The sequence below is a fragment of the Euphorbia lathyris genome, chromosome 2, assembly GCF_963576675.1.
Source record: "Euphorbia lathyris chromosome 2, ddEupLath1.1, whole genome shotgun sequence".
NCBI classification, from domain to species: domain Eukaryota; kingdom Viridiplantae; phylum Streptophyta; class Magnoliopsida; order Malpighiales; family Euphorbiaceae; genus Euphorbia; species Euphorbia lathyris.
In genome coordinates this window covers 86,691,657-86,703,616 of record NC_088911.1, presented here as the reverse complement: position 1 = coordinate 86,703,616, position 11,960 = coordinate 86,691,657, and the positions used below count along the sequence as shown (strand labels likewise).

The 11,960-nt window shown below is 36.6% G+C and overlaps 2 protein-coding genes across 3 annotated transcripts; one reads left to right on the top strand and one right to left on the bottom strand.

Moving 5' to 3' along the window:
• Positions 1 to 227: 227 nt before the first annotated feature.
• Positions 228 to 6,856, top strand: LOC136218835 (uncharacterized). 2 transcript variants are annotated; one of them, XM_066005959.1, is made up of 7 exons: positions 229 to 571; positions 997 to 1,080; positions 2,099 to 2,239; positions 3,473 to 3,538; positions 3,940 to 4,107; positions 5,956 to 6,276; positions 6,389 to 6,856. In XM_066005959.1, the coding sequence occupies exons 1-7, from the start codon at positions 323 to 325 to the stop codon at positions 6,491 to 6,493; spliced, it is 1,134 nt and encodes a 377-aa protein (XP_065862031.1). In that variant the 5' UTR covers positions 229 to 322; the 3' UTR covers positions 6,494 to 6,856. The 2 variants fall into 2 exon arrangements, with proteins under 2 accessions (XP_065862032.1, XP_065862031.1); XM_066005960.1 differs by lacking the exon at positions 3,473 to 3,538 and having other exon boundaries at positions 228 to 571.
• A 133-nt stretch (positions 6,857 to 6,989) lies between these two features.
• Positions 6,990 to 9,794, bottom strand: LOC136218834 (uncharacterized). The gene is made up of 3 exons (XM_066005958.1): positions 9,573 to 9,794; positions 7,336 to 8,991; positions 6,990 to 7,247 (listed from the first exon to the last, which is right to left on the bottom strand). Exons 1-3 carry the CDS (start codon positions 9,624 to 9,626, stop codon positions 7,182 to 7,184), a joined length of 1,776 nt encoding a protein of 591 aa, XP_065862030.1. The 5' UTR covers positions 9,627 to 9,794; the 3' UTR covers positions 6,990 to 7,181.
• Positions 9,795 to 11,960: the final 2,166 nt, after the last annotated feature.

Below are 11,960 nucleotides of genomic sequence, written 5' to 3'. Positions count from 1 at the left end.
CAAACAATGAAAGATCAGGGGTCTCAGGATGCTTTTTGCCTATTTGTTATTATATAGTAAAATTACCCTGCAAACTTAGCCTCAAGTACATATTTCTATACCCATCAAATAACAAAGGCATATCAGCATATGAAAGCACGTAAGTGTTGTAGTCTCAAACCAAGGAGCTAAAACATGTTTATCTCCATTTTGAAGAGGTAAGATTGTAATTATCTCCATTTTGAACACCCCCATCAAATTCTAATGGTTAACCGTTAGCAATTGTAGCAGCGTGAACAACGTCTTCTCTGCTAAATAGCTATCTATCAAGTCTCAGCTAGAAATGTCAAAGAGTTATTTCTTCAAACACCTAGCCTACAATCTGTATCGAGGCCCAGTTCATCCCTCATCACCACTTTCTCCAATTTCATGCTTTAAATCCAAATGTCAATATGGGAAGAAAACCATTTTTTCTCTCTTTTCCCCGGTTCAAACTTCTTATTTTTGCGTTCCTTATTGCACTTCACTTGCTGCTCCTCCTGATTCACCTGCTTACCTTTCTGTTCGCATTCGCTGTCCCAAAGATGTCTCTGTGAGCACCCTTTTTTTTTTTAATGTTTATCGATTGTTCCCTTTTTCTTCCTCCAACTTTTCTATTCACTGTAACATTTTGTTTTGTGTAATTATTGTTTTTGGATTGATTGAGTTGCTAATGAGCATCTCTTGATACGATTCTTGCCTGAAATGAAGCTATTTTCAGTAGAAGTTTCTGCAGAATTCTATCTTGAATTTTGGATGTAAATAAGGTGTTACGTTCCAGCTCTTCTACCAAATATCAAAGATTCTGAAGTCTCTGAACAAGCTAAAAGTATATAAAAAGAAAAATCCCAAAACCTATACAATGAAGGAACGAAGTCTTTTTTTCTTGTTAAGTCAGTTTTTTTTTTTTTTTGGAAGTGGAGTTATTCTTGAAGCTCTCATGTAATTTGACATGCACACTGCTTTTTGTGTTATCAGGATACGCTTTCAGAAGCTCTTTTATGCTTTGGTGCAAGCTCTATCAGTGTAGATCAACAGGATGACTCTGACAGCTCTAGTGAGGTGCCCTTTGTATTCTGATATTGATTTATGTAGAATGAAATGCAATGGATTTCTCATATTTCTGTAGTCTTTGAGTGCGCATTTATTTATTTTTCTTTATATCTCCTGTATTTGAATTTATTGGTTGAAAAATGAATACTAATGAACTATAGAAATCAAAATTTTGTGGAAAAGTCTAGAGATATTTAGATGATTTGGCCATATCTATGGACCTTAATGATTGAATTTAGGAAGGAGCGCCAAGAAGAAGAGGTGGACCATAAATGACTTGGTTCAAGTTTCTTCGGAATAATTTAGTTTGTACTATGCTATAAATTCACCAAGGAACAGAGTTACAGCAACAATAGTAGTACAAATTACAAAAGTATAAGAACTTGTAGGTTTAAATTTTTACACAAATTTGGTGGTCATTAAGTAATGAAATTCTTTGGCCAATGATGAAGGTATGCCGTCCAGAATCTGCATGTAATCAGATTATAGAATTCCTCGGTGCACAGGAGAATCTTTTTTTTTTTTTTGGTATGTTATTGTGAATTATGTACATTAGGTTACTTTTCTTGTATGTTATTGTGAATTGTTAATTATGGATTACTATGTTGATTACTGTTCATGTATGCTAAATACATAGAGCCACGATACAGACGATTACATGAGTTTTTATCAGAGATTTTTGTGAATTTGTAGGACTTCGCTGGATATGAATACCAGTCTTTTTCAAATCGCATGAAATCAACAATGATTAAAAATTATAGTCTTAGTTTTGGCAATTTTGGAACAGTTTATCACACTCTCTCTGCATACTGAAATGCATTTTCAAAAGCTGTAAAGTTTTGTGAGGCAGGGTAATGTGGAAAAATCATCTTAACAAGGGAGATTTCACATTAAGATCTGTGATAACTGATAAGTGTGGTAATTTTTTAATATCATCTACTTGATTCTCTATTCAAAGCCTTGAGATAGAATCCAATATTAGATAAACTGTTCTCTTAATCCATCTTGCAAATCATGTTTTTGTTAGATCTGCATTGATTCCATATTTCCTGAATGCCAAAATGTGGACATGTGCCTTGCACAAGCTGCTGACTCTATAGGCTTGAAGAAGATACCAGCTTATGAGGTTAAAATTGGCGAGCAATATGACTGGGTTCGAAAGACTCAGGTTTTACTTTCTTTTTTGTTCTCTCTTATGACGTTGCAAATTTCATCTTATGCACTAATTTATCAACTATTCTGCGTCTTATTGATTATTTAGGAGTTAATGGTCAATGTGAATTTTATATGTTTTTTGGATTCTTCATCACTTATATAGGAATGTTCTTGATTTATTTTGTCTAGGCTCAGTCTAGTGAGTTAGCTGTCCAAATTTAGTTGTGACAAGAAGTATACCTGAAACAAATATTCAGAACTTGGCCTTTCCTTAAAAAAAAAAAAGAGTATTAGAACTGAGAGTGTGAGAGAGGTGCGAAAATACTAAAAAAAAAAAAAAAAGGGCGGCCCGGTCGCATTACGCGTCCCCGCTGAGCGAGGGTCCGGGGAGGGGTCCCACCACAAGGGTGTATTGGGGGCAAGCCTTCCCTTGCGAAAATACTAAATGAAATTAATTATGTAATCCTATATCTTTACAGAATCTAAATCCTGTGATGTCCTTTCTTAGCTTACAATAAATATCAGCACTAAGAAGACTAGTAATTTGCTTGTGTCGTGTCTGTATGAACAGTGTGTTGACATCTCATTGCAAAAATGGTTACCAGGTGAACCAACGGATATTATCTCATGAAACTTTTATTGATAAAAGAAAGAAAGAAGTCTGTCCTGTATCCTCATATCGGCTTTATTTAGATTGTAATCTACGACTTAATTGACCATTCCCTGTTTCTTCATAACTTGCAATTATGGAGAAAAGAAAATTTAACAGGTAATTGGATCTTACCATAGTTCCTTTTCTTACGGTTTTGGTCAACAGAGGACATGTCAAAATGAATTTGACCACATCATTGCGGAGTTGACTCTCATGTATTAGAACTACTCTCATTTTGGTGATGCAGGTAAAAGGTTTCCTGAAGATCTAATATAAGAGAGTTTTATTCCTATGAAAGGCCACTTGCACGTAGCATTTTTTACCAGAAAGCCCCAGGAAATACATCTATACAAGATACTGACCTCTCTTTTAGATTGTATCATAACTTTATGGGCTATACGGGGACAAAGAAAAGTCCCATAGAAATTATGAATTAGTAAACACTTAATCAGAATTTGTTTATGAATGCATTTACTTTTATTTGGAAGATAAAATTGTTAATCTCATTAGTCATACGTTTGGCTAATAATAAGCTCTCTTTATTCGGTTGCGTTTCAATGGATATTGGTTACAGTCATTCTGCATCTGTTTCAGGAATCATTTCATCCTGTTGAAGTTACTGAAGGACTTTGGATTGTGCCTGAGTGGAGATCTCCCCCTGTATGATTATCTGCGATTATATTTTTCATGTTATTGGAGAACTGCTCACCATATGTAGGCATAGATTTCCTTTTTCCTTCAACAAAACTTAGTAAGCCTTGTGCCTGCCGTTCAGGCGTTCACCTTCATTTACTTTTCATCTAGTGGTGAGCATTAAGTTGTATTTTACCTACTACAAATTCTTTAGACTGTTGGATTTGTCACAAAATTGAATTTACATACGAGCACATATTAAAGTTCCGGCTGCCTCACAAATACTCGCTTCCACACTATGCTTACTACAGTAGTGACAGGAATGCTAAGAACAGCGTGAGCTTAACAATACATGCCTGTTAAGATGTGAGTAATAGTTAGTTAGTTATACTGGTAGTTATTTATCATATCATGCTTATCCCTTATAGGATGCTGGAGCAACAAATATAATTCTGAATCCTGGATTAGCATTTGGAACTGGGGAGCATCCTACTACAAAGCTATGTCTACTGCTGCTACGAGGTATGATAAAAGGAGGAGAACTTTTCTTGGACTACGGCACAGGTTCCGGAATTCTTGGAATTGCAGCAGTTAAGGTAATGAATTTTTGCATTTAAAATTTAATCTAAATTGGTAGGTCCATAGCATGTAGTCTATCTCCTCTTGCAAAACCAACTAAGTGGTACATGAAGCCAAAAGCAATCACCAAAGGCTTTTCTCTAAGCAATGTGAAATGAAACGTGAGATCCAAGCAGTGTGTTTGGGTATTTCAAATTCTCAAAACCGTTCTCTCATTCTGCATGTGCAGTTCCTCTGCCTGCATCTAATTCTAGATCTTTCGGCCTATATTCGACCAGTTTTAAAATGCACCATTTAAATCTTGGATTCTATTGTTTTTCTTTGAGAAACCTTCTAACTCGACAAAAAAAAGGGCGGCCCGGTGCACTACGCGTCCCCGCTAAGCGAGGGTCCGGGAGGGGTCCCACCACAAGGATGTACTGGGAGCAAGCCTTCCCCTGCCAATTTTTTTTTTTTTGGCAAGAGGCCACTCCTAAGACTCGAACCCGTGACCTCTCGGTCACATGACAACAACGTTTACCGTTGCGCCAAGGCTCGCCCTCAAACCTTCTAACTCGACAATCAAAGGAAAATTTGACAAGAAATTACATAAGCAAATGGAATAGATACAAACACCAATGTTCCTATGACCTATTGAATGGTTGATAAAAAGTAGTTCCTATTAAATTTGCAAAATGCGTTGAGTTCAAGATTCAATAGCAATAAGGCCTGGCTGAGTAAATTATTTGCTCAGTATTTTCTATGATGCTCTATTTATGTATAATACTTGCTTATATTCTTGTAGGGCTGTAAACGAGCCGAGCCGAGCTTTGGCCTGTTCAAGCTCGGTTCGCTATAAAATTAACGAGCTCGAGCCCGAGCCGAGCTTGCTATAAAATTAACGAGCCGAGACCGAGCCGAGCTTTAGCTTGCTCAACGAGCTTGAGCCGAGCTTCGAGCTTGTTTCGAGCCCAAAATCCTCTTTTGGACTTGGTTCATTAAGAAAATTATCTAACCATGAATTGTTTGTGAGTACATTGTTAATTATATTTGTGAAGTTTGCTCACAAATAACTCTTTAATTGTGTATATAAACAAGCTCACAAGCAAACTTCGTGAATAAATAAACAAGATGCTTACAAATAGTTCGTCTATTACTCATTTATTATGTTTGTGAACGAACTCATCTAATAGCAAATGAAATAATATTAAGTTTAGATATTTGTGAACTAACACAAAACTATATAGTTTTCTATAAAACTAAAATTTGTTCATAAATGTTCTAATCGAGCCTGCTCGCGAGCTTTGGAGCCGAGCTTTGGCCTGCTCAAGCTTGGCTCGTTTACGAACCGAGCCAGTAAATCGTGTTCACTAGCGACTCGTTTACAAATCGAGCCGAGTCGAGCCGAGCTTTTATCGAGCCGATCACCGAGCCGCTCATGAGCGGCTCTGTTCATTTACAGCCCTATATTCTTGTGAACAAAGTAGTGAGAGCCAAATGACCATTTGATGTTTCAGATGGTTTACCTAGAGGCTTTAAGACAAACAAACATGCATCACTTGATTGTATCATGAATAATTTAACTATTGTTTGTTTGCTATTAACATCTATAACTATTGTTAATCACTTCATCAATTTTCTTTTTATATATATAATGACGACTTCATCATTTGATTTGATGTACGAGTTACACATTCTTTTTACCAGAATCTTTTCTTCGGAGGCTGGTTTCTGCAGATTGTCATTTTCTCACCAAGTTCCTTAATTTTGCATATTGCTTTCATTTTAATTTTTATGCTTGGACATGTGCTTTTCTTGTGAGCAGTAAGAAAAATCTTATGTTGCCAAGTGATTCCTAAGATATATCATTTTGTACGAGAATGCAGTTTGGTGCTTCATTGTCGGTTGGAGTTGATGTAGATCCACAAGCTATTGCATCAGCACGTCATAATGCTGCTCTAAACAACATAGGACCTGAGAGAATGGAACTGCTCCTGGTTCCCAGCAATCCCTCATCTTGTATGGGAAATGAAAAGATAGATGAAGTTGTCAAAGACCCAAGTTCTAATGCTGTCTCCGAAAGAGCGAAATACGACGTGGTAGTTGCTAATATACTTCTAAATCCTTTACTTGAATTGGCAGATCACATTGTTTCTTATGCAAGACCCAGGGCACTTGTTTGCTTGTCTGGTATTCTATCTGAGCAGGTAATTGATTTATGATGGCTGTAGTTGACATAGCCAATTACATTAGGTACCTATCAAAAATCATGATCTTTTTGTCTATAGCTTTTAAACGCTGTCTTTCGTGTTCGTGCAGCTTCCATATATCATAGGCCGATATTCTGTGCTCTTGGAAGACATATCAGTGTCAGAGATGGATGGTTGGTCCTGTGTAAGTGGAAGAAAGAAAACTAAATCTTGATCTTCATCGAATGTGAAGAAGAAGATTGTCAAGCATCGTTGAAAGTATCAGCAGAAGAATTTATTGACAATCGCCATCCAAGCTTCTTTTCATTAATGTGATTGGGAAGCCAATATGATATTTTTGCACAATCACCTTGGAATGTGTTGGTTGCATCATGAAGCAGATCTTGCAGTGTTTTCAGACATATATATCTGACAAAGTGCCAATGTCAAAGTGTAGTTCTTGAGAATGAATTTAGACATTAACATTTCCTTTCTTTTGGATTGCCCAAGTTTGCTCAGATATTGTAGATCAATTGATATATTTGCCTCCCAATTATGGCATTTCCAAATTTTCAATCACATCTACTAATCTTGATTTCTTGTTACTAGAATTCATCAATCAATTAAGATAGTATATAGATGACACCATCTCTTTTACTCTTCTTCCCCTCAAAATTAACAATTGTAATTAAAAATCTTCTTACTCCATGAGAAGCACATAAATTAGTAACTATTCAAATGATTTTGTTATAAATGTTAAATTATTTATTACATCCCACAAGAAAAGTGTTACCAAAACCTCACATTAAACAAAAACACAACATTCCTGCATCAGAAATAAGATACTTACCTTGAGTCGTTCTTTTGCAGAGATAATGACAAACATTCTAAAAAAAAAAAAGGGAATTCCACCAAAAACAATATCACCTCTTGAGTTGCCTCCTAGCCAAAGCTGGAGCTTTTTTGGGGATGTATACCTTGTAGCTCACCTAGATGAGAGAGAGAAATTGCTTCAATTTTAAAAACCAAATAAAGTTACACCGAATGTTCACAACTACTTTAAATTAGAATACTTGCCTGTACCATTTCCCCACCCCGCATCACAGACATTGTCTTCCGTTCCAGTTGTGAACCCTCCTTACTATCTGCTTGTCCTTCACTTGCTTGTGCTGCAGAATTAGATCCACAGGCATCATCACGAGCGGTACTCCTCTGTTCCACACGCGGCCTCTCCTCATCTTCACCTTGCAATCTATTCAATCCAGCATCTACTCCTGTGGATGACTTGGCAGCAGCATTGTTAACTTTGTCACTGTTAGTCTTGCCACCAACACAAGTCACACCGACCTTATCCGAACCATTCTCATTCACCAAATTTACCTTTGGTGCTTCCACTGTACTGGTGGTACGATTTGATAGTGCTTGGTTCAGTGCTGATGTTACCAGCCTTTGCTTGTTAAATCCACGTCTTAAAGTCGTATGCACCTTGTCCGTTTTGGCAACATCAATATTGTTGGTTAGACAAACATTGTTCTCAACAGAAGTAGATCCGTTACCTCCATGCTTACCATCAACAATCTTCTCTTCTTGCACATAATGCACAGAATCTCCCTCAACTCCTTCATCCTTGGGATCATTTTGGCTTAAGTCAGCCTTTCTGGGGCATGGCGATTTCAAAGCACCACAATCCTCATCTTTTTTAGTAGCATTATTCCTTGCATTTACTCCTCGGAACCTTTTAAGATTTTCCAAAGCCTTTTGTCTTAAAATTGTCTCCAAATCATCATTTACTTTACCACTAGTCTTGGCAATTTCATCAGTCTTCTCCCCTAAGGAATCATTTGTCCCAAACCCATCAGAAGCAGGTTTACCCTCCACAGCCTGATCATCTCCACCCAAATATCTACTGGAGAGTTCTGTGGTTTTGATGTCAAAAGGATCTTCTGTTTTCTCATTCTCCGTGGACCTTTTCGTTTCAGATGCAACAGGAGACTGATTGTCTGAAATCCTCTTATTCACACCGTCGTAACTATCATTGCTTCTGCTAGATGGATAACCATCATCTTCATATATAATCTCCTCCTTATGCTCGTCTAATTCTCTTTCCTCATTGTCATCCTTTGTAAAGGTAATAACTGATTTTAGCCGCTTTGGAATGTTCCCATCCGTCACTTTCTCCTCTCTCCAGTAATCACTACCACTATCTCTACTACAAGAGGAGCCACTCCTTGACCTATATCTCCTCTTTTTACTTCTGCTTTTAACATTCTTAGAACTTTTTAAGGTGTTCTCCCTCTTTTTAGACCTGCCCCTACGGCGCCCATATTCACTCTCATCACTGCTATCACTTGAACTCTGACCAGTTGAACAACTCCTAGAACTGATACTGGAATCTCTCCGAGACTTCTTCTTCGTCTTTGTCTTCTTCTTCTTCTTATGCTTGAGAGTTTTCTTCCTCACCTCAGAATCAACTTTTTTCCTTGACCCTTTTCTCTTTCTCAAGAGAAGGGACTCTTCACTGCTGGACGAGTGCGAGCGTGCCCTCCTTTTAGTCCCCTTTGCATCCTTACGAATGCAAGACCTAGACTTTCTACCTCTATAACTATCCTCAGAGCTCAAAGAAATAGATGCTGAACTTCTTGAATCATCGGTAGAATAAGAATCTGAATCATCATAACGCCTAAGCTTTTTTGCTTTAGCTCTTTTCGTCTTACTTCTCTTCCTTGCACGATCCTAAATGATCAATGCATGGCTTATTATACATTATATAAATGTCATTGTGATACACAAAGACAAACACAATAAATTCTACAGAGATCAGTAAATTGGTATTTTCATGTACCTAATAAGTGACAGTTTACTCTCTTTCTGTCATCTAGATCCAATACAAACACACATAAAAGAGAGACAGTTGAAACAAATAAGTTTTAATGTGTCAACTACACTTTTGTGTTAGAATGTAGATTCTAATTGTAAACAATTGCAGAAACTTAGATTAATATACCATATGTGTTTATGTGCTTAGAAAATGCAGATATATACATATACCTACAAAAAGAACCTTGTCTTTTCCTAATATAAGACCACAACAGAAAAATTATCCAATCAACAAACAGATTCAATCTTTAAGAGCTCGACTTGCAAGGAAAAATAGACTAATAAATCAGAAAATCTAATCCTTAAAAAACATACAAATGTGAGGAAAATAATTTATAGAACTGAAATAGAAAAATGAAATTACTTTCAGAGAAAAGTAAATGGCAGAAATATGTAACTGAAAGAACACGAGAGAGAGAGAGAGAGAGAGGAGAGACCAGGGAGGAATATTTGGGGCGTTTCTTTCTAGTAGAAGAAGAAGATTTTGCCATAGGGGTTTTCGTATTCCTATCGATTTCTTTGTATGAATGTCTAAATCCCTGCAAGAAGCAAAATCAAACCAGAAAAGCGAAAATGATAAAAATCGAAAAACAAATAAAACAGAAACTAAAATTCATAAAACGGTGATGAGATTGAGATGGAAATATGAAATGAACGAGAAAAAGAAATACTATCTTAAACAAGGAAAAATGGTTAGGTCATCTCTTCAATCGGCTTTTTCTACAAACGACTTGTCGTCCTGCCTTCCCTGCATCCAAACCAATCCGAGGCCCATGGTAATTTCTGTTGCACTTCATAATTTAACTTTGATAATATTTTATTGGGTAAATTACAAAACTAGGTCAAATGGGAGGCTCATTTACATATTTAACCCATTTACTCAACCTACTACATATCTAGACTGATTTTGTGTGACTTTCTCATAATACCCTCAATATTTACGCGCATCTGTCTCCCTCCCATCTGACTTCGCAGATTCCAGAATATGCGAAGCTAATGTTTGGTTTACTTGATGAATTTAATTAGCATATGCGAAGCCTAGATGCGTTTTGAAGCTAATTCGCGAAGTGGTATATAACAAAAAATGTCAAACAACAACGGATTCTAACATTAAAATCATAACATTATCAAAATTTACAACAAGATTGCCACAATAAACTCCTAACAAATCACTTCATAATACATAGGCTCCTATTCAATACCGATGGATGGATGGATGTGTCTCACGGTACAGAACAAGATTGCCACAATAAACTCCTAACAAATCACTTCATTATACATAGGCTCTTATTCACCACCGATGGATGGATGTCTCACGATACATAGGCTATTATTCATCACTGAGGGATGGACGTGTCCCACGGTGTAAGCTCCTATTCACAACCGATGGTTGGAAGTCCAGGCCTTTTGGAATGGATGTCTCTCATGGCACCCCAGCATGCCGGCTTCCAGGAATGAATATTATGTATTCAACCACCTTCAGAAAAATTTAATCGTGTTAGTCAGAAAAATGAAGATTTGGCTTCGCGAAACGAGGATTCGCTAAGTATGCGAACATAAATGTGCAAGGAAGATGGTGATTTTACTACACTCTGACTTCGCGAAACGATGATTTCGCGGAGTCTGCGAGAGAAATTTATTGAATTACCTCGCAAACTTCGCGTAATCATCGTTTCGCAAAGTGAAATCGATAAATTTCTCCGCACAGACTTTGCGAAAACCGCATATGCTAAGTGAATTTATTTATGGGAAAAACGCAGAAAAAACAGTATATACTTACATTTTTCGACGAAAACAATATGATAAACTGGGAAAAACGATCAAAATAACGTAGGATCACCATTTCTTCGATTGTCACAAGAAGAAAGAAACCAAGAAACGAACAGGAAATGGAAGATGAAGAACCATGACTTCGTTTTCTAGGATTAGGAAGTTGCAGAATCAAGAGATGGAGAGAGGAAGAAGAGAAATACATTGTGATTTGGAGAAATTGTGCAGATTTCGTGCAATTTAAACGAAGATAGGAAGATTAAAAGTCTTGGAATCATTAATGGAGGAGCTGCCAACCGTTTCGCGCAACCAATGAGAAGAGGGGAGAGAACGTTCGCGTAAGGGGGAAGTGAGAAGGTTAGAGGTATTATGGGAAAGTCACACAAAATCAGTCTAGATATATAGTAGGTTGAGTAAATGGGTTACATATATAAATGAACCTCCCATTTAACCTAGTTTTATAATTTACCCTATTTTATTTAAACTAGTGGAAAAGTATATGTGCATATGTATTATTATTTTTAAAAAGAATAGATAATTAGATTAGTTTTATAATTTAATTACATCTATCGGTATACTCCTTCTGTTTCATATTACATGTGTTTCTAGAGATTATTTCTTGTTCATAATACATGTCATATTATATGATCAATACACATTAAGTCACATTCTTTCTGCTATAAAAACGTTGGTTTATGAAGATTATTATCAAATAAATAAAAAGTTGAATCAATAAATATGGGCAACAAAGTTTTTTTTTTAATATTTTTAACTTCTGTGCAACTCCAACTAGATTGGCAATCGATAGTCTTTAAAGAATTTTCCTATTCCAGTTGCAGTGTTCGACCCGTCAGCATGGCAGGGCTCTTTGGAAGGTTCATTTACTTGCAATGTGGATGTCACATGTTCTTTTATGAAGAGGGTTATTATTCGGTTGTTTTTTTCTTTTAGGATCATCGAGAAACCTACCTTTTTGCTTCCATGCCCCACTTAGTAATTGTTGTTTTTGGATCCAATAGTGACAGAAACTATCATTGTTCACGAAGCCCTTTATT